General features: G+C 45.9%; 1 protein-coding gene across 5 annotated transcripts in view; it reads left to right on the top strand.

Moving 5' to 3' along the window:
- LOC105706810 (core histone macro-H2A.1) overlaps nt 1–27411 on the top strand; it is a 65585-nt gene that overhangs the window by 1843 nt on the left and 36331 nt on the right. For 4 of the 5 annotated variants that reach the window (XM_021664972.2, XM_012437583.2, XM_012437647.2 and 1 more), the window contains exon 2: nt 8596–8800. In XM_021664972.2, the coding sequence (XP_021520647.1) occupies nt 8629–8800 (172 nt within the window). In that variant the 5' untranslated portion in view covers nt 8596–8628. Of the gene's footprint in view, nt 1–8127; nt 8147–8595; nt 8801–27411 lie in introns of those variants that run through there. The other variant, XM_012437521.2, reaches the window with a different exon arrangement.

The raw sequence follows: 27411 nt of genomic DNA, 5'->3' as shown, positions 1-27411 counted from the left end.
CTGGAACTTCACATGTGGCATTCTAATACACAACCATGCCACTGGTTTAGTTTTTACCAAATGGGCCAGTGTCAGGGAGTGGTGCATCTCCATCTGCTGTTTCTTCTGGTGCCTGAGAGAGGAGAACTTGAGGAGCACCTCTCCTTCCTTCCCCCATTGAGAAGCTCAGAGTGCATGTGTTCTGGGACCTGCCTTCAGAGCTAATGCGGCCCCAAGTCACCTAAAGGAGATTTATTTAAAAGCATAAACTGAAAACCTCAAGCTGAAGAACCCAACAAGATTCTATATGTGGTGTTCATCAGAATTGCAACAGCCTTTGGTTCTTATTTGAGTCTCCCCAAGGATTTGTGACAGGCTTTTCAGAGCCCCATTCCCAGAACATGGGCTAGGAAGGGGAAGAGTGAGTGAGGCTCAGATCTGTCTGTGGGTTCTTCCCACATTCTGTAGATTTAGAGGTCCACTGGACCCTGCCTCAACGATTACAAATGAACCTGAGTGAGTCAACTCTTCATTCCTAAGAGTTGTATAGCTTGTTTGCTTGGACCAAACCTGTCAGGTCAGCGTCTCACAGTCTTTCCATAAATATTTCCTGAGAATTAGCTCCTGTTCAGGCACTGGAGACACAGCCATGATTAAGAAATGCCTAGCCCCTGCCCTGGGGGAGCTGACGTTAGGGAGAAGGCAGGCAAGTGGCTGTTGTGAGGTCAGTGCAGAAGGACCCAAGTAGCCCCCAGCAGGGACAGTAACCTAGCCAGGATTGAGCCCTTATCTGACATAGAAAGGTCAAGTAGGAGTTGGCTGGGCAAAGAGGGGAAGGTGGGGACAAGTGTTTGGGGCCTGGGGAACCACATGTGTGCATCTTAGAAGAAAAGGACAGAGGTTATGTGGGGAACTGCCAGAGGCTCGGGATGACTAAATCCTGGTGGGGAGTCAGATGAGGCTTCAGGGAGGGACAAACAGGACAAATTACAAAGGATCCTGGGCAGACCCACACTGTATCCCAAGAGCAATAAGAACTGCTGAAGGGTTCTAAGCCTGAGAGAGACAGGATCAGGTGTTCTTTTTATTCTTATTGGGACCACGTCTACTCAATAAATACTGAGTGGATTCTACATGCTAAACCTGATCAGAGTCCTGCCCTCTGAAGCCCACACTTTGACTTTTCTCTAAATGGCCTTATCTTAGACTAGTTGGTTATCCTAGAGTTTGGCACAACCTTTAAAAGAGAGAGGAATATGTAGGAAAGTGTTTTTGTAAAGTAGGCAGGCAATGACTTGCTGTTAAAATGTAGAAAGCTGCACAGTTCCTTCAGTGCATCTCTGGGAAGCACATCAAGGAAAGGGTTTGCAGAGGTGTAATTTCAACCCCAGACTAGCTTCCCCAAAACTATTTCTTGCCTGTGGTGAATGACGCTTGTGTTTGTGTTTTGTTTCTTCCTGCCACTGAAAATCTAACACAGGAGTAAGGCAGGTCTGCTGGAACAAAATACATGGCTTACAATATATTTACTATCTTAGTTGGTCTGTCTCTTCTGTTTGCAATCCCTTGGTTCACTGAGAGTGGACTGCAGGTTCTTTAATCATCTGGCTCACTTTATGATGTGGTGTTTTATGAATGGAGAGAGATATCTTTCCTGATTGGCTAGAGTACAAGAACAGGTCTCTGTTCCAAGCCAATCAGAGTGCAGCTTGTGAACCCCAGCTCTGTGAGCAATGGTTGTGTAGTATATCCACGTGCCTCTGGGGACATGACAGTGGTGACACGTTAATCATTTGGTGCGATAGGGAAAAGAATACCGTAAACAGGATTAGTGTCGTGCCCTTCAGAATTAAGTGTCTCAGGTTTGCCTTTGTGATTGGAGTTGATGGGAAGGTGACAAATGCATGTGGATATGCAGGCATTTATACAGCTGCCAGAACAGATGGGGCAGTTCTTCCTCATCAACAGTGATTTGAGCACTGATAGCTCAAGCTCCTCTATTCTCAGGGGCTGAAAATAGGGCTCTTTGACAAGCAACTCCCCAGCAGTTCTAATCAATATTGCATGGGATCAATATGCATGTATTCATTGCTTAGATAATAAAAGACTTCATGATTAACTATTCCAGTGGTTTCATGAGTGCCCTGATTGTTTAAGCGTTTCCTGTGCTGAAACTTTAACAGGAGTCAGTCTCTTATAGGTGTGAGGAAGGTAAGTATTTTCTTGCAGTCTAGGGTACTGAGCTAGAGGCAGGAAGAGAGGTCACTGGAACCATAGAACTGTCACAGAGTCATAAGGCCTCTGTGTGATCTATGCCTAGCTGTCAGGGCAACTGGAGTGTTCCTTTCCTGAGAATTCCCAAGGTAGCTCCACAAGCTCCCTGAATTTTGAGTGTCTGGGCTCCCATAGGGATTTTGCCAAGTATATGTACGTGAATGGCCCAAGAGAAGGTCCCTGATTGGTGTCCCACTAGCCATAGCTCCAAGTCCTGTGGCCCTTGGAAATGCTGTCCTCTTTTTTCTCAAGGGAATCCCATCCACTGTCAGTGCCAATGAGTCAGCTACCATGTAGCCAGCATTTGAGTGTCTACCAGGTGCCAGGTGGGGTGGTGGTGGGTGCTTGGAGATACAGTTGTGTGCAGAGCAAATTGGTTCATTTCATCAAAACAGACAGGTACACAGGCAAGGACGATACAGTGAACTGAGTGCTAAGAATGGGATAGCTGGTTTCAGAATTTATGTGTAAATGGGATCTAGAGTGGCTGGCAATCAAGATGGAAGGAAGGGCTGGAAACTGCATTTGCATAGTACTGTACATAACACTGAGAAGAATAATTGAGTATATTAAAGAATAGGGGCAGGCTGAAGGAGATTGTGAGGCACTTTTAGCTGGGCCCTGGGTTCTGCAGCTGACATATCCATTGAGGGAACTAAGAGGGAGAGATTCATCCTGGTGGATCTCTGGTTGCTGCAAATAGAGATGGGTTGGAGGTCAGCAGGGCCTTTGCACAAGGTTGGAGTCTGGACATGCAGCTGCCCCAAACTAGACTGTGACTGACAGAAGGCATGGGCACGGCAGGAATGCAGAGGAAGGAGTGCCTTGATGGATCATCGCCAGAGAAGGCATTGGGACCACTAGGCAGGATTACCCTAGACAGAGGGCTAGAGCAATGTCCAGACTGAGCATGCTGGATGTGCTGAAAGTGCCAGTGGGAATGAGGGTGTTTTGCAGTGCAGGGAGCAGCAGCCTGTTAGGATGCCTGCTGGGGAGGGATAGGAAGGTGTGGCAGGGCCTCCATGGCACTTTGGTTCCTCGCCCCTACTTCCCCTCATAGTAGTACACAGCTTATTGTTCTCATGTTCACCTTATTTATGGGGTCTACGTAGCCAGCCTTCTAATTAGTCCTGTGCTACAAGAACAGACTGCGTTGTTGCACTCACATCTTGATTGCTGAGGGGCCGGTGGTCAAACTCTTGCTTCTCATTCTAGTCTGACTCATCTCTCCATACAGCTCCTCTACAAAAGTTTGTCTTTGGGTAAGCTTTGAGGTTCTGTAAACAAGGTTAATGTTTATTGTGATTGACTTGTAATTGGAGGAGTTGCAGAAATAAAGACCACAGAGATCCCTTCAGGATCAACCACAGAACCTTCATTTTCTACCCTGATAACAGCCAAAAGGGCAGTCAAGTTAGCATGCAACGATGAACGGACACAGTTGCCTGAGGACCTATCATTGTCTTCAAAGCATGCAGAGCCATCAACATTAGTGAAGCCTCCTGGTTTACTGAAGGAAGAACATCTTTGTCAGTTTGACCAGATAGTATAGCTGTCTCCTGTGACCATCTTCGCTGCCCTGCAGAGATGCTGAGTGCTTAGGAAGCTGCTTTGTCTATGATATAGGGCTGTCTATTTCTCAGACCAGGCTGGATGCAGAACATGGGTCAAACAGGATCCAATAGGTTTTGGCTGGTCACTCATTCTGGCGTTAGGGTCAGCATTCAGATTGGTTTGTTGTGTGACAGAGACTGGTTGTTTCCTCCTTTCTTCTGAGTAAATAGCCAGAGTACATTTCCCAAACTCTCTTGCAATTAGCTGTGGCCACATGACTGAATTCTAGTTGATGGATCATGGTCAGAAATGATGTGCCCCACCTCAAGCCTGGCCCCTTAAAACCCTCATAGGCTATTATCCATGATCTTTTTCTTTCCATGCAATCCTGGGAATCATGCATTGAAGATGTCAGAGTCACAATACGGGAGGCATCATGAATCACTATATGGAGGAGAAGCACCAGCCAATCACGGAAACCCATTTTGGACTTTTCAGGAGTAGAAATAAGTTGTAGAGACTTATCTGTTACAGCAGCTAGCAGTATCTTCAGTGCAAATGTCCAAGATCTGTTCTGCAAGAGGATGGCCTTTCTTTCATCTTAAACAGATTGTTGTTTTTGTTAACTACTGAGCATTTGCTCAGTGAGTGAGTATCAGGCCCTTACATGGATGCTTTGGTTCACTTCTATCACCAATGCTTTGAGGCCCTTACTAGCATCATCCCCACTTGTAAGATAAGAAAATAGGTTCAGATGGGTTAAATTACTTACCCCAAAACACACAGCCAGTAAGTGGCAGAGCCATGGTTATAATCAGGTCAGTCTGGCTTTGGACTTCTGGTTATTAATCATAATGTTCAATTGTCATTGGCCTCATAGTCACTCTCCCCCTCATCATGGGTGCCTGACTGGAGCTTCCCACACCTGCATAGATCTTGGAAGAGCAGGATGGACCTGGCACATGCATGGGTTTATCTGAGACTGCACAACTATGAGGTGATTTTCCAGAGGGTATTTTGAAACCCACCACATGTTGCTAGATGTCATAAGGCTTCATGGCTTAGTCAGAATTCTTTCATAGCTGTGGCTGCAGCTTGGGGAACTATAGTTAGAAGTGCAGGAAGAACATGGGGAGGGGTAAAGAACAGAATCTCTGCAAGACAACCCCGTTGGTGGGGAGGCTGCTTTATTGGACAGGAGTCTGACTCAAAATGAGAAGTGAAGTTCTTCTGCCAGCAGGGTGGCACCAGAGGAGTTGTGATATTTCAGGCCTTTCTTGGGATGAGTTGACTATAATGCCTCACATCGAGTGGCTTGCAGTTCAGTCGAGTTGTAGAGGCATGTGCTGGGATATATACCATGGGAACATGGAGCAGTGAGTAATTCTAGGCTGTGGTCACATCCACAAAGTCTCTATGGCAGAGGGAGGCTGTGTCAGTTCAGCAAGTTGACAAGAGGACAAAGGGCATTCCAGACAGAAGAACTGCATGTTCAGAGACATCCTTAACACAGTATGAGAGGCTCAGGAAGTCAGGGGGGTCCTGAGGCATATGAGCCAGGGCAGGGATGGTGGGAAGCAGTGCCGCGGAAGTAGCTGAAGGGTGCTGTTTGTGGCTAGCGTAGGAGCTCAGGCCAAAGGGGAATCATCAGAGTGGGCAAACTGCCTCTTGTGTCCATGGATAAAGACTGGTGCAGTGAGAATAGGTCAGAAGTAAAGAGGCTGAACCAACACAGGGAGGGTGAAAAGAAGACACCTGAGAGGTTCTGCACGCTGTTTAGCAGAGCTTGGCTAATGCTTGGGTGCTGTGGGGTGGGCAGAGAAGTTAGGGCCAGGTTGACTGCTGCTTGGCTAGCTTGGTACATGGCATTGCCACTGATATGGCTGAGAGACCCAGAAGAGTTCAAAGCACCCATGGGACTTGTAAGTGGGCCCTTGCCATCAGTAGTCAGAACAGAGCTCTGAGGCTCAGCAGCCAGGTGTTGCATTGGCATAGAGACCTTGGAGTCACTGGCATGTTGATGTAAAGATTCGGGTAGAGTCAGAGGAGGGAAAGACAAGGAACATCACTTTTAAGGAGTCAGTGTGTCTAGGACCTGCCAGGTCCCTGAGTGCTAATGGCTCCTCCTTGGAGGAGAGCACTATCCAGTTCCCACACAGGCAGCCCCAGACATGCCCAGCAGGTCAGCTGGAAAACAAAGCTGAAGTCTGTGCTCTAGTAGGAAAAAGGATTGAGCTGCTGTTAATCGTCACTGACCACGGGCCTCCCCTGCTTAAAGAGGGGAGACATTCTGATTTAAAAGCTCTTAGTCCAAAGGCATCAGGTTGTTGGTCTGTGAAACACATTTGTAGTAAAGCAAAAGACTGTTAGGAAACCCAATGACAGCTTTCCCTGAAAACACAGGCACATACACATGTACACATACCATTTCCTGCCCAGAGTAAGCACAGGCACCTTTTTGCAGGGAATGTTTTAAAATGAAGCTCATTACAGCAAGGAATGGATCCAACTAATTGTTGCAGAAAAACTTAGACCCTTCTGGGTCTTTCTAGCTCTCAGTGAGCAGTTAAAACTTGGTCCCTTTGACAGGGTGCTCATAACAGGGGCCTTTACTCTTCTAACATCACTCCAGAACCAGGGCCTTCACCACCTTACCTCTGTTGGGCCTCTCAACACAGCAGCCCCAGAGTACTCAGAATTCTGTCTGCTGCCCTCACAGCCATCTGTCAGGCAGATGATTTGAGATGCTGCTGGGGTCAGAGAGGTGTTAAGTGTGGACCATGGCATGTCCTGACACTGTCCCTAGTATAGGTGGAGCATCAGAGTAACAGGGAATCCTATTCCTGTGGCCTGCAGTGGTCACAGCATCAACTGCTGGAGCCAGAAGGCCCCAAACACGATGGAGCCTGACCTCAGTTTATCAATACATGGGAGACCTGCCCAATTGGTTCAGTGAGCATGCATGTTCGTAGGACTTTAGGGGGCTCTAGAACAGGCCAAGTCCCCTCGTATACCCTCTCCCAGCACGCCGCACTGGCCCTTTGAAGCATACATCACATTTATCTTTTAAATGACTAGGGGGTTATTTATTGTCTTTTTTCCCACCAGTTCCATAGGGACCACATCTGCCCAGCAGAGTCCCTGAAGTGAATGCATAAGTGAACAGGATGCTGTTAGTACACATTCAAGAACTTGGGTGGCACTACAGTAGGAATATGGTTGGGGCACCCCTCCACCTGCCTGAAGTCTGATGGGAGAATGGGCCCTTGTACATCAGTGCTGTGGTGTGCAGCACATGGGGCCCTGAGGATGGAACAGCCAGACCCCAGCATTTGGGAGGACTGGCAGAAGACAGAGGCAAGCCTGAGGGATAATGGAGGTCCCAAACAAAGCGAGCAGCCACTGCCTAGGCAGGGAGAAAAGAAGTGGAAGAGCATTTGGGGGGAACCTTGCGTGGCTCCCTGTGTTCGAGTTTAGACCATAAGTGGCCCAAGGCAAAAATGGACAGGTGTGCCAGGCATAGATTTCTAGGGCATTTTGTGGCAGGCAAAGAGTCCTGGTTGTGTCTTGAAAGTCGTGGCAGCTACAGAAAGCTTTCAGGCCAGGGCCAGGGCATGTTCAGATGTGTGTGTACCCAGATTGCCCCACCCATGGGGTAGAGAGTGGATTAGAGGAGAGGGGGCTGTGGTAGGGAGACATTCTCAGGAGACGTTTGTGACCACTTGATTAAAATAGTGATGACCAGGATCCCATCACTGGGGATGGAGATAAAGAGCTCACAAGAGGTGTAGAGGAGGGTTTTCCTCTGGACTGGGTGGCTGTTTGGATGGGGACTGGAAGCAAGAAAGGAAAAACACCTCTCTCTCTTCTCTAAAGATTGGCCCATCTGGCAGACTGGAAGTGTTCAGGTTGCCTCTTACTGCAACCTGGCTATGTACTGTACTGACTCCTGTAAGCTGTTCTTGCCTCTCACAGATAAAGAATCATAAGATAGGCCGGATGCAGTGGCACATGCCTGTAATCCCAGCACTTTGGGAGGCTGAGGCAGGTGGATCACAAGGTCAACAGATCAAGACCATCCTGGCCAACATGGTGACACATCATCTCTACTAAAAATACAAAAATGAGCCAACTGTGGTGGCATGCACCTGTAGTCCCAGCTACTCAGGAGGCTGAGAAAGGAGAATCGCATGAACCCAGGAGGTGGAGGTTGCAGTGAGCTGAGATCACGCCACTGTACTCCAGCCTGGTGACAGAGCGAGATTCCATCTCAAAAAAAAAAAAAAGAAGAAGAAGAAGAATGATAACATAGAGACACTGCTCTCATCAAAGAATCTAGGTACCTGCCTTTACATCATCTTTCTAGGGGCAAGTGTCATAGTTTTCTTTTCTTTTATTAAGCCTTCTGTAAATTTATCAGCCCTGGTCTCAAGTGTATGAAAATGCAATTATTAAACAAGTGTATAGAATGTGGCCAAGAAATCCCATTTTCCTTTTCATCATGTGGCATAATGGCAAGGCACTTAAGAGCAGTCATTGTCAGTAACATTTAAGTGGAAGTGGCCAATAAAATCAGTGTCATGCTATAAACTATGCAGAGCCAAGCCTTTCTCTTCACAGATCAAACTGTTCCAGCGGAGTGCATCATGTGGACTCGGAGGGCCACACAGCTGCAGACAGTGGCATCTGCAGGCAGACCCCATTCCTTCCAGGGGACCGGCGTGTACCTGGAAAGGGGACATGTGCTGTCCCCAGCTACCCTGACCAGTGTGCCTCTTGCCTTCACAGTGTACTCACTGATCCGCCTCCAAGGTCATCGTCATGTCGAGCCGCGGCGGGAAGAAGAAGTCCACCAAGACGTCCCGGTCTGCCAAAGCAGGAGTCATCTTTCCCGTGGGGCGGATGCTGCGGTACATCAAGAAAGGCCACCCCAAATACAGAATTGGAGTAGGGGCGCCCGTGTACATGGCTGCCGTCCTGGAATACCTGACAGGTGAGTGTGCCTGAGTCAACCTGGACAGTTCTTACAGCTCTCCAAAGACCACTTTCATTTCTTTTATTTTGAAATATCTCAAACCTGCAGAAAAGTTACAAGAAGAGTGCAAGGAACATTTTCACCTAGATTCTCTAGTTGTTAACGTCTTGCCTCATCTACTTTATCTCCCCTCACTTGTGTGTGTGCATGTGGGCATACATGTGGATATTTCTGTATTTATTTTTGGCTGTTATATAGTCCATTTTGAAATTTCCTCAGTTGTCCCAATAATGTCCTTGATAATTTTGTTTGTTTTCTTTCCTGATCCAGGATCCATTTCAGGATCATACATTGCATTTGACTGCCAGTTTGTTAGTCTTATTTAATTTTGAACAGTTCTCCAGCTTTTAAAACAATCTTTCATGGCATTGATACTTTTGAAGAGTCCAGGCTAGTTGTTTGGCAGAATGTCCTCCAATCTGGGTTGGTTTTAGGATTAGATTTAGGATGAGCATTTTCTTAGGAGAATGGTATCAGAGATGCTGCATCCTTCTCTGTGCGTCACGTCTGGAGGCATCTGACGTGGTTCGTCCCATCACTGGTGATGTTCTGCTTGCTCATTCAGTTAAGGTGATATCTGCTGGATTTCTGTACATCCCGGACCATGGTATTTCACCCAGTGGCTTCAGTAATCCTTGATGATTTTACCTGAATCTGTTATTACAGTGGTGGTTACAAAATAGTGGGTTTTTTTTTTTCATTTCTTGGTGGTTATAAAATAGTGATTTCAAAAATTCTTTTATTTCTGTATTTCTTAGTTGGCATTCTTCTGTAATAAAAGCTTTCCCTGTGCCTTTCTTTTTTTTGTTGTTTTTTGTTTTTTGAACTATAAATGTTGGTTTACAGATTTTTTTAAATTTAGTAAGTTATTTCATTACTCACTTTAATGCTTACATTACCTTAAATTTGATCTTCAAGCTGGTTCTGATGTCCTTTTGCCATGTCTCCATCAATTTCCATATATTTCCTTGCCTTCTAACACAGTAAGATATTACACCCTCACCCTGGACTTCCCTTGCCCCAGTCTTGGACTCAGCCATCTCTCCAAGGGGTCCTTGGTCCTGTTCACAGATACAATCTTATTTGTGATTTCATAGCACTTGTGGGAGGCCAGCTGGGAAGGGAGAGAGACTACCCCCATTTTTAGTGATGGAAACACCAGGCCTCAAAGCATAAAGGACTTCTCTGGGGTTTGTGTACAACCTATAAGGGGTTGAGAAGGGACCCAAATCCTGCTGTCCTGTCGTAATGCTTTACTATGTGTTGCTTGAAACATGATCAGGTGGGTCGGTAGGTGCCAGGAAAGAGTACTCTGATTCTTGCAGCCACCTTTGCTACAGCCAGAAAGGGGCGACTCAGCAAGACAGGATGCCTCTCCCAAAGTGATACATCCAGGCAGCGGAAGAGCTGGGTGGCTTCCTGCACTCCCAGCTCTCTCAGTAAGGCAAGGTCAAGGGTTTCCCCATAGCAAACACAGTCATCAGGAAGGTAAAGTTTTTGTGTTCTGTTTAAAGCCTCTGGGCATGAAAAGTAATAGTGTTAGATTTAAGAATTTGTACATATTTTGGGACTTTTGACTTTCTGCTTAGCAAAGACTTTTATAGGTGGCAGGCCTGCTAATGTGAGCTAAGCATGATTTTTCAGTGTAGATGAGGAGACAAGCCCAGAACTTAGGTGACACACACAGGAAAGCTATGTATAACATTGGCAGTCAGCCAGAGAGACTGGGAGACGTTGCTAGATAGGAAGCAGAAGACATTCTAGTTCTTGCCTGGTTAGTGTACATGCTGTGCAACCTAAAGGGAGTCACCTAACTTCTCTGGACCCCAGTTTTCTTACAACTCAAATGGAGTCAACTGTCCCTACTCCAACTCCAGGATGCTGTGAGGGCCAAAGGGGCTTTGAACATAATGGGAAAGCTAATGTGCTACACAAACCCAGGCAGCCCCTGGCTCCCGAATGCCATGATGCCTGTTCCTGAGGTGTTCAAAGACACTATCATTAGGTCAAGTACAACCTCAGTTTCATTTCTTCCATCTAGCTTTCTCTTCTTTTTTGAAGTGCATGATGGGGGAATACCATTGCTTTGTCATATCTCAGGCAACTACTACCTGTGCTGCACATAAATCTGTGTTTTCCTGGTCTGGGCATGGCTAGTTTTGAATCTGAGCCCAGTGCTCCGGAGGTATGTGCCAGCGGTCCATTCTCATGAGGGCCAGTGGCTCACACATCTATCATCCATATCCCTAGCTATCGTGGGTATTGGAGAGGTCACAGCAGGGCATGAGACTGGCCAGGACAACCCATCACTATCACTGGAAAAGTAGCTCAGAGCAGATCCTTACTCTGGCATCAGCCACATCAGCTCTTGTATCTTAAAGAATAATGTGTATTTTTAAGTTTTATGAAGACTTTCCAGCAGGCCTATACTTGGCTGAATCTGAGGCATTTCCTCTGCCTGAATGTGGCACTGAAACATTGGCGTGACCATGCCTGCCCCAACATGGAGTCAGGTTCAACTGACCTCAGGAGGATGTCCTGAGCTGTTACTACTGTGCCCAGTCACTGCTGGTCACTTATGTCCTGTTTCATGATGGGAGAGAAGCCAAACTCTGTGGCCATGTCTAGTGAGAATACTGCTCTGTTCCACCCCTCACAACAGTCTACACACCCATACTGACTGTCCTCAGAAGGTGGGCCAGCCCTTAGCCTATTGGGCGGGGATGTGGGAGCACATGGATGTTAGACATTCTGGGTATCTGCCCACTTAGAACTTTGTTGGCCCTTGAGTGAGAAGGAAATGTGTCTAGGCCCTCTTTCTGCTCTGTTCTTCAGTTTTGTTTCCCTAGAGGCCTCTTCTCATTCACTCCACATGCTGTCTGCCAGGCACCAGGCTAGGCTCTGTGTGAGAGCATAGGAGTAATCAGAGCAGAGTGACCTCTGCTCTGTGGAGCTCACACTCTTGTCTGGAAAAGAGACAGACAGCCAATCTAGACAGTTTAGAGACTGAAAGTGCTGTGAGTAGTGAAAGCAGGTCAAAGGAGGGCCCAGGCTTCTGGGGGACTTGGAGATGAGCTGGCCAGGGAAGGCTTCTCTGAGGAGGAGAAGTCAGCTGAGACCTAGAGAGGTGCCAGCCAGCCCTGCAAGAAGTGGGAGAGGGGCTCTGGCAACCACTTACCTGTCTTGATGTGCCTGCTGGGTGCCAAGTCAGCCCCTTTCCAGAACATAGGGAAGCTACAGAGAGAGGAAGAAGGTGGAGTACCAGCTTTCGGGCAGCTTAGGGTCTGGTCAAGGATGTGACCCCAACACTGTGCTCCAACACAAGGCAGACATCTGAGGGAAGTCCCACCCTCTCAAGCTCTCCTTGCTGAGAGCTGTGATGTGCCTGGCATAGCTACACACCGACTCATCTCCATCCCCAAAGGACTTCCTGTCCAGACACGGGTATAGGCAAGAGAAAGGCTGTGGTGATGCAGAACCACCCGTGCTGCAAGCGGGGAACAGGACCGCAAGTGGGTTTCTGGAGAATGCTTCTTAACAAGTTATCAGAGCTGTCCTGCTTGTTTAGGTGTCACCTGAAGTCCCTAAGAAGGAATTGTTTTCTTCTCTGCATAGCCCAGACTCTTACAGGTGGCATCAACAATTGCAGGCATGGTGATGGGGTGTGCCACATGGATGCCCATTTGAAGTAGCTGGGCCAGGCCTCCTACCTTCCAAAGGTACCTGTGGGAGAGGTGGGAGGGGTCTGGATGCTCAGGAATTGCTAAGAGGACTCCTGAGCTGCAGGGCCAACCTAGGACTAGGTGCTTCTCAAGGAGGGAGCTGACATCTCCTAGGTGACCAGCTCTGGGGACCACTTGGGGTCCACTGTGTTCTAGAACTGGGCAGTTTAGAGTATGGGCACTGGTGCCAGAGCTGCCACTTCTTACTTGTGGCTTAGGCAAGTCACTTACATCTCCATGCTACGGTTTTATACTCTGTAAAACGAGGATCACAGTAGTTGTCTCATGAGGTTCTTACGAGCGCATACATGTGAAGTCCTTATTCCATGCCTGCACATCATAAGTGCCCAAATGTTAACTGTTACTAAGATTAGGGTTAAAGTATGAGAGAGGAAGGGAGTCTACAGTAATCCTGTTCCTTTTCTTGTCTCTTATCAATGACCACAGCCTCCATACTCCTCTAATAGACACCCAGCATCCTCGGATAGCAGATGCACCAGTTTGAAGCTGCCTGTAGTTATTTGGCCAATCCTTGTGAAGTTATGGAGCCAGCTCCTGACCTGGGGAAGAAGCAGGGTCCCATGAGTGATCTTATAGCCACTTTACTGACTGGATGAGGCCAACCCTTGGGCTTGACTACATCCTGAAATAAAACCCCAAGGAAAAGAGATGGTTGTTAGAAATATATCTTGCCATCTGGTTTTGGCTAACAATGTGATTGTCCTCATCCTGAGTTCTGGCTTGTTTGACTTCCAGTCTCTAACTCAGGTCAGGTGTTGCATATCCCTTTGGTGGTAGTCATTGGACCACAACCCATCCCTGCCTCCATCTCCTAGAAGTGGAGAGAGAGCCCACTCCTGTCAGCAGCACATCCTTTTACACTGATAGTCATTTCAGCCAGCATCCATCTCATTTGGCATTTCTCATGTGGGAAGCAATCCTACAAGCTTGGAAGATTGAGGTAGACAGAGCCTGCAGTTGGCTTTGTCGCTTACCTTGAAAATAAGTCCCAAACCCCTTTACCACCTTCCTATCCAGGACACTACAGTGTGTCCTGGACTCAGACAGCTAAAAATTGATCAGGAAGAAGAGGACAGTCAGGCTTGGCTCTTTGATGCTCCAAGGCCCTAGGAGCCCCCACATCCTTGCTTGTTTGCATGAGTGCACCTCCGTTAGACTAACTGACACATCAGGCCAGAACCCAGCTAATGCTTGCTAGTACTTTCTTGGACACTCATGCTGCACTGGGGCTTATGCCACAACATGTGCTGTGTTCTGCAAAGCCCCTCCCTTACTCTGTTTTCCTTAAATTAAAACACACACACTCGCGCGCGTGCGCGCGTGCACGCGAAAGAGATTAAGAATATTAAGGAACCATGGGGTTACAACTAGAGAAAAAAACACTGAACACTGCAGAGTATATTTAAATGTATGTTCCCTTTTCTGGTTATGTGAGTAATTTGTTTGAAAATTAAGAAACTAAAACTCATTCATAATCCCACTACCAAGAGATAGCAGCTGACACTTAATGCCTTTTGTGTATGTGTAAAAGACAGTTAGATTTTAGTCTAATTATTTGTTTTTATTAACATATGCTATTGATGATCTTCATTGACGGCCAGTCACAGAAACATCACAGTGCATAGTTTTACAAAGAAATTGTGTACTTGAGGAGATGCTCCCCACATACACTAAGTTGCCAAGCTTCCTTCAGTCTCCTTGGGGAATAGATGATTCCATGGTGGATAAACATTCACAGAGCATTTGAAAAAGAATCAGTTCAGCACTATATGCCTTTGACATTTCCCTGATGATGTGATGTTCTATGGCCAGCAAGTTAACAGACCCAGGTGGGTCAGGCCTCAGGATTTGAGGCTAGAGCCTGGAAGCCACCAGGAAGTGGAATTCCACCAGTACTTCTCTATCTTACCCAAGATGTGAAGGTGCAGCATAGCTTGATAACATGCTTCTCATAGGGCACATGACTCCAGCTGTAGAGCTCAAAAACTGAATTTTTATCTAGTTCTTCATGGTCTTTCTAAAGAGTCCATGAAGTTGTTCAGGAGAGTGTAAACATGATCTGGGCCTACTTTGTGAAGCAATGGCCCCATTTTCCCCTGCTTTCCGAAGGCCAGCAGTCAGACTGTAATACTTGGATCTGAGAGGGGAAAGACCTCATTGCTTCTTCATGCAAATATTTTCTTCCACTCTATGGCTTGCCTTCTCATTCTCCTAACACTGTCCTTCACAGAGTAGAAATGTTTGATTTTCATAAAGACCAGCTAAGTAATTATTTATTTTATAGATTGTACACTTGGTGTTGTGTTGAGAAAGTTACTGCCAAACCCGAAGTCATCTAGATTTTCTCCTATGTTATCTTCTAGAAGTTCTTTGGGTTTGCATTCTACATTTAGGTCTATGATCCATTTTGAGTTAATTTTTGTAAAGTGTGTAAAGCCTGTGTCTAGACTTGCCTTTTTAATGTGGATATCCAGTTGTTCTAGGACCATTTGTTGAAAATCTCATTGCTGTCTTGAAGATAAGCCATGCTGCCTATAAATCTTCAAAAGTCAAAGGAGTCTCATGACAACACTTTTAAGGGCAACAGGCAACTGTTACTTCTACCATCAGGGTCTGCAGATGGGTAAACAAGTTCCACATGAAAGGTTCTGCTTTTGCTTGGGCCCGCAGACAAGCACACAGCACCACAAAACCTATTTCTGAAATCAGGCAAGGAAAAAGTTGTGACTAAAACTAAGTGTGCCTTCTTTTCATCTAGACCTTCCATTTGGGATATGTTCGCTTGTTATTGAAGTATACCCTTTAGAATCTTATTTAGTGAGGGTCTTTTGGTGATATGTATTCTCAACTTCTATTTTTGAACATGTCTATCACATCTATAAAGTTTTTAGCCATCCTTTCTTCGAACAGTTTCTCTATTCTAATCACTTCTTATGGAACACAAATTAAACATATGTTAATACTTTACTGTCTTCCATATCTGTTAATCTCAGTCATGTTTTTAATGTCTTTCTGGACTACTTGCTGGATAATTACCTTTTCATCTGTCTTCTAGAACTATCTTCATGTTTACTAAATCTTTCTCCAGCTGTATTTAATCTTCTTTATTAAACAGATTCAGTCACTGAATTTTAAATTCAGTTATGATATTTTCATTTATAGAAGTCCTATTTCATTCTTGTTGGAATCTGCTTGGTCATTTTTCTTTTCTTTTCTTTTCTTTTTGGAAATAGGATCTCACTCTGTTGCCCAGGCTGGAGTGCAATAACATGATCATGGCTCACTGCAGCCTCAGTCTCCTGGGCACAAGTGAGCCTCCCACCTCAGCCTCCTGAGTAGCTGAGACTACAGGTGCATGTCACTGTGCCTGGCTAATACTTGGCCATTCTTTATCATCTTTTTTTCTCTTCATTTTCAGTTTTATTTAAATATATTTCACATGGTTATTTTATATTCTTTATCTAAATAACTCTAATATAAGGAGTCTTCTTGTCTATTTCTGCTGGATTTTGAATAATTGTTAGGAAAGCCTGCCTCCTTCCAAAGTGATAAAGACATTTCTTCATGCTTTTGCTCAGTATTTTTATGGTTTTTCACATTTATACTTTGACCCATTTTGAATTTATCATGTTATATGGTGGGAGATAGGAATCAGGTTAATTTTGTTTTACATGATTACCCAGTTATCCAAACACAATTGAATATTTCATCTTTTTCCCAGTGATCTGAGATGCCAGCTTTATCACACATGAAATTTCTAGATATAATTAGGGCTATTTCTGGACTTTAATTTTCTGCTTTATTTATCCATTTGTCTTGTTACATACTTTATATTTCCCATATCTAGTAGGTCTTTGCCTTTTTACTTTTGTTGAACTTATTTTCTCTAATAAGTAATAACACCAATGGTAAAATTCACACATTATCAAAGGATAGACTGTGCGACATGCATTGCCATTCCCGCTCTTTTGCATATCCGGTTCTCTTCCCAGGAGATAATCCATGTTACTAGTTCTTATATATGTTACATATCTTTTAAAAGATAATCTTTTCCCTTTTTATTTAAAAATAAATCTAGAAAATAAAATGCCAAAATACAGAAAATCAAAAGGATAATGGGCACATGCAGAGGCTGACTTATTAATATTTGGACCAAGATCTTGGGAGGATATGAAGATCTTTAATTGACCCTTAATCCCTCAATACCTCTAGACCCGTCAGCTAACCTCAAGGCTGACTTGGGACTGTGAGTTAAGGCCTGCCTGGATCCTGAGCCCAGCCTGAGGCTGTGTTCCCTGGGATGGTAGTTTTATAGTTCATGCTGCCTGCTATGGAGCCCAAGTGTATGTTCTAAAACATGAAACTAGGCCTGGGCCTTAGAGAACCTCCCTGAACTTCCATCCTTCATCACCACTGACCTCTGCAGTGCTTGGTTCACTTGTTTAGTAATTCATTTGGAATTATCCATTTGTGAAAGAGTTAAGTACAAAGTGCCAAGCTGGGTGCTGGAGTCAAAAGAATCATGGTTGATTTCCACAGAGTTGTAGGGTGCCTGTGGCGTGCCATACATCAGAGCCACATTAGTGACCCCAGGGCTGGGCCTGAGCCTTCCCCACCCCTCCCTCACCTTTGTATACAGCTCCCAGCACAAGGCCAGATATTCTGCAGCCACATGGTAAATAGTTTTTTATTGAAGGCTAAGAAGACCAGTTAGAAGAGTGATGAGTTTCAAGGGGAGAGAGTATTGGTAATATCAGATACTACCAGGAAATTGATGAGGATGAGAATTAAATGAGACCCCAGGATTTTTAAATGAAGCATAATTAGGATTAACACCTGGGCAGAATGGGCCACGCCTGTGTGAGGGCAAGCACGCAGCAGGGCAGCTGTTGCTGGCAAACAGGAGAGTGTTAGAAGCGTAGCAAGGGCTGATCCTCACATTCACCAAAAAAAGCCACGGAGGAGGTCTCGGCAATACCTTGAAAAGCAGAGAAAGTCAGGAACTGCCCAGCTGATTAGAGATAGCAGTGTCCCAGGAGTGGGACCCAGCATCCAGGGGTCCTCTGTGGATGACCATTAGGACGGGCTTCTAAAAGAACTATTAATACTTTCTCACCGAAAGGAGAAGGAAGTAGGTAAGAATTCCACAAATGTCTTCTCTCCCACTGTCTTCCTGTTAAAATATCAGCAACCGATAGAACATATTTACGGTGTTTTTGCTTGCTTTCTCCTGCCCGAGGGCTTCTGTGTCTAGTCAAGTCAACCCAGAGTAAAATCTCCTAAAAGCAAAGAGCCAGTCCTCAGAGCTATAAATAAACTCTAGCAAGAAGACAAACCCAAAGGGTATTAATCATAGTCAGACTCCCTCTGTCTCTTCCCACCGCCCCCTTCCAGTTCTGGTTGCCAAGAAGATGACATAAACCCTCCTTGGATTTGCCAGGCTGCTCAGCTCAGCCTACCACTCTGACCCTGGCTCCCTCCCTTTCTTCCTCCTCTTCCCACCACACCTGCTTCCTTTTTAGGTGCATCTTCCATTTAGTGGCCAGAATGTGTGGGTTCCCTGGCACCCAGTGCTGGGCTCTTTAGAAGCCCATAGTGGTACCTGGTGCTGAGATAGCCTCTTACAGGGTTGTCATCACCCCATCTGCCTACAGGGGACACTATGGGTTTTTATAGAAGATGTGATCCCTGCAGAGCTGTGGGAGCCATGTGAAAACAAACTCAGGGCCTCTGGAAATGGCTAATGTGTTGGTTTCCCTTGCTGTTGATATCCTGATTGATGCTTCTTGTGGTAACTGGTAGCTGAGGTAGTTTTTGGTTCACATTTATATTGCCTCTATAAATCTGGATATTGACTGCTAAAAGTCAATATCTGCTATTAATTCAGAAAATGAGGGTACTTGACTTGAGTAGCATTGTTTTTCTTGCCCTTTCACTCCCACCCCAGGCCCCAGCAGTCTCCAGTTCATATTCTAACTGTAGCTTGTAATATTAGTTTTAGGGACATGGGGGGAAGTGCTCTGAGTTCTAGGTAAATGTGAAGCAGTTAAAACATCTGCCGTACGTTGAATGGTGACTGTATGCTAGGCACTGATTAAATGCTTTGCATTTGGTAACTGTTGAATCTTCAAACCAGCTATCTTGCTTAGGAGCAAATTGGCTCAGAGTTTAAATAACTTCTCCAAAGTCACACAGCACAGAGACCATAGCAGTCAGAGGGAATTGAACCCCAGAGCACTTCATCCACTTGCCATTTCCTTTGTCTTGAAGCAGCCAGCAGACACCTCAGGAAGACTGGTAAATGCCCAGTCCCCAAGGCTGGCTTGATGAAGACACAGCCTGAGGGGACAGACTCTGCAACAGTCATGGGTGATTTGCCAGAGACATTCTTGTGGTCTCGTATGGGCAGGGAGGACAGGGGTCCTGCAAGATGGGCCTTGAAGGACAGGCAGTCCTGGACAGGGATGAGGAAAGTCTAGAGCATGCAGACGGGAAGGTGAAGGCCCCTGGAGTGACATGTGCTGGCCTGCAGGGAAGGGGCGATCTGGTCTGTGTTGGAGCTGCTGCTGTAGCAGCGGCAGAGCAAGTGAGGTACTGGGCAGAGAGCTGCCCTGAGGAGCCACAGCAGGCCTTGGAGAGGACAGTGCCCAGTCAGGTATGGGGAGCTTGTGTCACTCAGTGGCGCTGAGGAGGGCTGGAGAGTGGGAAACTTTTTGGCCAATGTCCTTTTATTGTCCCCTTAGTGAAGGGGGAGATGGAATCCTAAGTGTCAGAGCTTAGGCAAATCCTTAGACAAGCAGCCCTAGGCATGAGGAATCTACATGGGAAGACAGCACAGAGGCGGGGTTGGTAAAGACCCCAGGAGCTGTAGTCACTCTTGGGAGCCTCCCTTTCTATGACATACTGACACTGCTCTAAAAACAGCCATGAAGAAGAACCTAGAAAGTCTTCACATTCCCAGAACCTTTTCTGGGGAGAAGGAGGATTAAGCAGGCTGGGACAGAGTGTCTGAGGGTAAGGGTGCTTGTGACGTGTAGTACCAAAGGTCAGCTGGGGCAGCAAATAGCAGAAGTGCCTGCAGCTTCTCATCTATCCAGCATTATAATTCTTTTCATTTTGAAGGGAGAATATGCAGAAGATAAATTCAAACAGCACAAATGGGAGTAGAGCAAAACGTCCCCCTTTGACCAAGTTCCTGATTCTGCTCCCAGTGACCAAAGCTGCTCCTGTCTTGATGAACATGTGTAGCTCGATGGCAGACGTTGCCTCCTCCCCGCACACAGTGCAGCCCACGAAACTCACTGTTCTGCTCCTTGCTTTTTCCCTTTGAGTCCATCTGGGAAATGGTACCATGACAGGGCTCCTTAAATGAGTTTCCTCTTTACATTATACTCTTCAAATCATTTCATTTCAGCAGACATCGCTGATTGTTCACCCCTTCCTGAGATGAATTAAGAACAAATGGCTGTGGTTTTCCCTATCAAAACAAACATACATATTAACCATTTCCTTGTAACTTAATTGAGAGTCCTTGACAGCAAGTGATTGGTGGGTCAGAGGGTCCTGCCCAGCTGCCAGCCAGGCCTTGCAGTAGAACAAGTTTCTCAGGGCCTCCCCAGGCACCTTCCCCTTCCCAGGGCCTTGACTTCTTCTACCTGAGCCGCTGGCTCTGCATGCTCTGCTGGGGTCAGGCAAAAGTTCCAGACTTCATCCCAAGGTAGAGATGCCTGTGGGGGCGCCCTGGGTTGCTGTGTTCCATCAAGGCAGGTCTGGCAGCACCGAGGTTAATCAAGTTCAAGTGCATTTTTCAAACATATGTTAACTGTTAAGCATAACAGCAAAGAGTAAACTATTGGCAGAGGAAACACCAGGTTTTCTGTCGCTTTTTTCCTCCTTTTGGCACACATCCCCCCATCCAAGTCATCCGGTTATAGATAGAGGAAACCGAGGCAAAGGAAGTACAGTTTTCTCTTGTTAAGCTTGTTGCACTTTTTTATAGTGCAGTTGTAGCCTTCACAATAGTAGCTTGCATTTACTGAGCGTACTAAACATTTTACTTGGTAACTTATTAATCTCATAAGCCTAGAGGTAACCTCAGCTATCACTCCCCCTGTATGGAATAGGAAACTGAGGCTTAGATGCACTTGACCACGTCTTACAGATAATTGAAGGAGCTGGGATCCAAACCCCAAAGGTCTGACAGCAGACCCCAAGCTCTCACCACAGTGCCATTTGTGGTTGCTGCTCTCCACTGCAGGCAGAGGGGGTAGCTGAAACAGTACCAGGCGTGAGGAAGGCAGAGGAAAACTTTCCTGACAAGGAAGATATTCGGCATTGAGTTGGGTTGATGGGTTAGATTAAGGTAATGTTTGTTAAGAATCATAGCTCCCTTTTGTTATGTATGATGTAAAATTAATTTTTTTACTTTGAAATAGGGCTGAAAGTGCCAGCCAGTAGAACTTACTTTACAGATTCCCAAATTAAGCTGCATTTCTCTCTTATTGGGAGATTTTGTGGGAAGGCAGAAGACTGGACTAGAGGCTGTCTCTGAGACCCCTGGCTCCTGGACTTTTCAGAGGAGTCTGCAGTGGGCTTAACGACAGTAGATGAGTTTGTGTCAGACTCAGAACTGTCTTTGGAATACTACTTTCACGTCACTGCTGTAGATTTTATTTTCTCTAGGGAATTCTGGTTCTTCTGAGGCCCCTGGGACAAGTAGATAAAGAGCTTTGCTGTGGCCCAGAGTTCCAAACTGATGGCTCTGCAGGCTTTAGACCCCGACACTTAACTCCTGAAAAGGTGGGATGGGGGCAGTGGATTCTGGGATGTGGCTGCAAACACTCGGGGCCACCAAGGGAATTGGAGGAGGCTGTGGTGTAGTCAGAATGCAGGAAGCTCTTAGCAATCACCTTCTGATTGGGGTTGATTGGGTTAAGGCCTTCCGGAATGGTGTAAAACAGTTCTGAACTCAAAGGACTGCTGATGGAAGGATGATGAATTAAAAGAAATACAATAAACAGATTCCTTGTCATGTTGTTGGCTTTGTAGCAAACATGTTTTCTCCTTGGGATTACGTGAACACTTGCTTTTCTTTGATTTCTGGTTGTTATTTTCAGTATTTCTTTTGTTAGATGAGCTCTGTTTTACAGAGCTTCAAACAGCTCTGTTGAAGCCCCTGACTCTTTCCTATTTGCAAGGGCTGTGTTTAGAGTTTGGCTCAGGCTCAACACATCACCTGTTAGCTGTTAGGAGTCTAATTCTGCAAACCATGACTTCATCTCGCTGAAGGAAGATAGACAAATGCTTCAATACAACAGATATGGTTTAGTTCAAGACATTTGGAAAAAAGAAAAAGGACCCTAAGCCTTTGGTCTCTGGGTGAACTTGGAAAGTAGACCTGTCAAAGGTATTCATGTTGAGACGGCTGGTCTGTAGTCAGAAAAGCTGCCAAACCATGCTGTTATCCAAGGATGTGGGAATTTTGTCAAGCAGCCTTAAAACAGTCATGTTCAATGAAGCTGGGAATGTTTGGCCCAGGGTGCCTCTGCAGGGCTTGCAGCTCTGAGGAGAGGGAATATGGTTGCATCATCTAAGCCACTACAGATGATGGTGCCAGCTACTCACTAGTTGCCAGAGATTGGCCCTGGCCAGGAGTGAGAGCCAGAGGCTTAGGTGTTTTGAAAAACAAAAATCTTAGAAGTGCTAATGAGCTGGCCAGTTTGCTCACCATTCAACTTGTTCCCTTTGCACCATTTATAATTGGGGAACTTTACTACACTTACAGTCCTCTTCAGAGTGGACCCCAAGTGCCTTGGGTCCCCAAATCAGTCTAGTATTGGGCATTGGTAACAAAGCTTAGACTGTCACTGGCTGAGAAGACTTGGCTTGATGGGGCGAAAAACTTGGTAAGGGGTTCTGTTTCTTCTCCTAATTGTTATTTTCTCAGTTTCCTCCTGTGGTTTCTTACGGATTCCATTTATTTTGGTTACAGTGTCCAGGCTGTGGCTCCTGAAAATTCCCTCCAAGGGGGGATGCAAGGGCTGAGCTCTGGAAACTGGAGAAAAGGATTTATGTCCATAGATCTGGTGTTTTCCTGGTTCTCTTTCTCAGAATCCCTTTTCTTTTAGGCCAGCCGCAGGCAAAGCTTTTAGAGACACACAAAACCTTCCAAAATATGAAATGAATTGAGAGCAATAATCTCCACCCCCCTCTCCCCACCTTGCGGGAAGGCATAGGCTCCATTCAGGTTGAGGCAGAGGCTGAAGTTGGCTCTGTTCTAGCCTGGTCAGAAGCCCTCCTTGCTGGTGGGGATGTGAGGGCCACCCCAGTGTGCGTGGGGAGTGGGGGCAGGCATGAATTGCTGTACAGCCCTGATCTTGGGGCCTCCATGACTCCATATTATTGCAAAGCAGAGGATCACTTTCAGGGAAGAAAACCTGCATCAGGACATCTCCTTTGGTGATGTGTGCCCCGCTGCAATTCCTCAGCAGTCAGTCACCCTCTCTCTCTCTCCTTCTCCTCCTCCAAACACAAACATGCCCTAGAGAGCAGATGGAACCCATTCCATCTTGTTGCATTGCTGGCATTTTGCACCTCTACTCTCTCTCTGCAGCAGGCCCCTCTTTCTTAGCCAGGAAAGCCCTTTATGATGACTTTTTCTAAACCTGGACTAAGGATGAGAAGGTGGATATTACTGATGCTTGGCAAGGGATGAGTGTGTGCTCTGGGCTACTGCTTTTGTTAAGTTGGGCATCCTCTGTCTTCCCTGGCCATGGTGAAATGCCCGGACCCTCTGCTGCTGCAGCACAGGGGAGGGTGGGGCACTGAACACACTTCTCATAAAAGGTATGTTTCTGAGGTGCTCTGCCTTGTGTGTCCTTTAACGATGGGTTACTATGGTAACTATCCATCTGAAAACAAAATCCAAGAGTAAACAGAAGGTAAAGCTCTTGCTCAACTAGCTGGAGGGTGGATCTATGCCCCTCTTTGTTATCTCTACTTGACACAGCTCCCTCCTACCTACCCATAGCGCTGAGGGCCCACTCTATGGTGGTAGGAGTATGGGGAGGCAGTAATTTTGGCTTGTACAAATCAAAGATGAGCTGGGGTTTTGCAAAAAGGAAGAGTCTTGGATTTGGGGGCTCCTTGGTAAAGAAGGCAGCAGAATGACATCTCTGCCCAGCTCTTTCCAGGGAGCTGAGATGTTCCTCCTTTCTGTTCCTCCTCATCCATCTTGCTACTCACTGTCACTTTTAGTTGGTCCAGTGTGGCATCCCTGATTCCCAGTTGAATCAGCAAAACCTAAGCATAGTCCTTGAAGTTTTCCTAGTAGAGAAACTGAAGCTACTGAACTTTCAGTCACAAAGTAAGAGCATAAAGGGGTAAAGCTTGCAAAGCCAGGGAGAATATCCTTTAGCTCTTGAAGAATGTATCTTCAGGTTTCTCAGCCCCGTGAGCATATTTCTGGGCTACTCCATTGCTTTCTTTTCTTATTTACATACTGCCTGCCCTCACCCAAGTCAGGGGCCCAACCACACTCTTCCAGGTTTTTTTACCCATCATTCTAATTTTCCCTGTACACACAAAAAATGAAGGCAGCACTACAGAAAATAAAGACCACATCCCTCCCTCCTGCCCCACCACCAACGGCCACTGAGCCTTCTCTCAGGGAGGGCCTTCCTCTAATGTTTTGGGCAGGAAGAGGAAACAGGCCACCTCTACTTTCCTGAAAAACTGTACCTTCAAACGATTTTCTTGCCAAAGGGTTGGGCTTAGGACTTAGCAAAACAGGTCACCACTGTGGGCATTCTCATCCTTCCTCCCTTCCTCTTTGTTTTTAATGAGCGGGCAGATAAAGCATTCTTAGCACATTATGTTCAAAAGATTGTAATCCATCAGCCTCCTCCTGTATATTCCGTCTCTGCCGATACGGATGGCCCAAGACTTTGCTGTGGCCTTCGAAAGGGGAAGGTTGAGGAAGGGAGAGGAAGCCAGCAAAGTAGGCTATAGCTCCATGGTACCTGATATGCCTCTCAGGCCTTCCTGCTGTGAAGATTCTGCCCAGGGCCCATCGTGGCTGACTCTCCTTCCTGTCCCATTGCTCCCAGGTTCTGGGTTCTTGTTGGGCTTAGACTTTTGGTTTGGCTTCCTCTTGGGCTATGAGCAGGACAGTGGCATTGGAGATGTGCTTCCCTCTCCATGAACACAGGAGAATGAAGGCCTAGCTGGGCTGGCCAGGCAGGCATTTCTGCATTCATGGCACCTGGGGCCCAAGGTCACATAGGCATCACAGGCACCTTTTTCACTTGGCCAAGATGGGCCCATCGCTGCTGGTCATTGGGACACTACCATGCTCAATGATAGGGAAGCTTCAGTGAAACTGCTGGGTGGCCATCTCCCTGCACCACTGGTAAACTAAACTGCACTGACACTGGTACAGGGAAGGGAATAGCCCTGTGGAGATGGATGGGTGAAAGTGGGAAATGTGAGCCCTCTCCACCAGAGTCCATGTAAGTACTGGCTATCTTGCTTTCTACCCTGCCTTGCTTTTGTGGCTCTCACATGTATAAAGCCCAGGTAAGGGACCCTGTGGCACCCTTTATCACTCTCTGTATCATTGGCATGTGCAGCCCTGCAGGCCTGGGAACACTGAGAAGACAGGGGCCTCATGGTGCCTTGGGTCTCTCCCGCCAAGCACAGAGTTGTATGTCATCAGTGTGGTGATCATCGAGCAAATGAATTCTGCCTTGGATTTAGGGGGAAACCTGCTGTTTCAAGTGTGACTGATCCCCTTATACCCCTGCCCCCCACAAAGCTAATATGAGACTTTCCTTGAATAGCCAAGCAACTTTTCAGCTTTACACACATACAGCAGGTTTTTTGCATTGGGTTGAGCTCTTAGTACCTCTTTTATCATACTGTGTTATATACAGCTTGTGTCATACTGTAAATTTTTAACACATGATTTTTATACAGCTAGATTTTTGTTCCTAGTTAATTCATAATGATTCTGAAGTGCTGATGTTGCTGGAGAAATCTAGTGTTTACAACATAACTAAATATTAGAAATTCTTTGGTACTGGGAAGAGGTCAGACTTGAATTGGGCCCAAAAGGGTAGCCTAGAATGACATCCCACATGGGCAGAATTGGGCAGAATCTGGTGGAGGGGCTCACATTTCCTACTCTCACTCATCCGTCTCCACAGGGCTATTCCCTGCTGGCCACCCAGCAGTTTCACTGAAGCGTCCCTATCATTGATCATGGTAGTGTCCCAACGCCCAGCAGTGATGGGCCCATCTTGCCCAAGTGAAAAAGGTGCCTGTGATGCCTGTGTGACCTTGGTCCCCAGGTGCTGTGAATGCAGAAGTGGAGAGTATAACATCCATTCTGGGTCTATTCGTATGCCTCACTAAGAAAACAAGGAGACGGTGATGAGGTTGACAGGTTACCAAGAGCACTGTAATGCCAAGGAGAAAACCAGGTCTTGCCAAAGGACACTTCCTAATTCCCACCATCTTTGGTGCTGTGGAAAACCTGTCTTGTCTTGTGAGACTGTGCCCAGATGGCAGGTAAATCAACTCTAACTTACTACTAACTATGGGTTACACTCATAGCCCTTCTAGTTTTTCTTTTCTCTCATACTTTTTATTTAAAAAAATTTAAAACATACAGAATGTCAAGAATACTCTTATTTCATCACCTTACATACTTATTTCCTTGTGTTAGAACTTTTAAAGTCTATTGTTTTAGCAATTTTAAAATATACATATTGTTAATTATAGGTACCATTCTGCACAGTAGATCATTAAAACTTCTCCTAACTGAAACTTTGTCTTTTGACTAACATTCACCCCGACCCTATCCCCAGTCCCTGATTCCACATAGAAATGAGCTCATGTTGTATTTGTCCTTCTGTGCCTGGCTTATTTCACTTAACATAATGTCCTCCAGGTTTATCTATGTTGTTGCAAATGACAGAATTTCCTTGAAAGAGGAACATTCTTATATACCTAGATTTAACAACTGTTAACATTTTGCCAAACTTGCTTTATTCCTTAGAGCTTTTTCAGAATGGAGGGCAAGTTGTAGGCATCAAGATGCTTCACCCCTAAATACCTCAGTATGTATCTCCTAAGAACAAGGATGCTCCCTACAGAATGGCAATGTCATTATCACGCTTAAGAAAATTAATAATTCCCTAGTGTCTGATGCCCAGTCCACATTCAGATCTCTTCAGTTGTCTCCAAAATGATTTTCATAGCTTTTGTTAAAAGAATCAGGATTTCATCAAGGAGTGACATTATTTTTGGCTGTTACGTCTTTTTAGCCTTTTTAAATCGACAACACCCCCCTCTTTTTAGCCTTTTTAAATCGCCAACACCCCCCTCCCACTTTTAAAAATGTATTTATGCATTGACTTTGTAAATAATCCAGTCACATCCTTCTAGTTTTGTATCCAGATGTATAGGCATTCAGCATTGATGTAATCAACAAAGATTTAACAGGCTTCCTCGATAAGCCATCCTGTCTTCAAAACCCTATAAGCAGGCATGGTACACTCTCACCACACTGAAGACTTTGGGTTTGGCCTGGTGACATCTGCAGTGCTAATTTCAAGCACCTTTCTGGGAAATAGGAGTCAGATCTCAGCCCTCCCACTCACTCACAGAGTGATCTTCAGCTGGTCACTTCTCCCTTAGCTTCAGTTCCTTCATCTCCCAAATAAGGGCATTGGACCTGGTGCCTCCTAGGTCCCACTCAGCTTTGCCATTCAGCACCTCTGTGATTCTGCCCACAGATTCTCACCTCAGGGTAGTTGCTTCCTG

The sequence above is a fragment of the Aotus nancymaae genome, unplaced genomic scaffold (genome assembly GCF_030222135.1).
Source record: "Aotus nancymaae isolate 86718 unplaced genomic scaffold, 86718_ANA_hifiasm-v0.15.2.pri h1tg000064l_1, whole genome shotgun sequence".
NCBI lineage: Eukaryota > Metazoa > Chordata > Mammalia > Primates > Aotidae > Aotus > Aotus nancymaae.
This window is presented reverse-complemented; position numbering and strand designations above follow the sequence as displayed.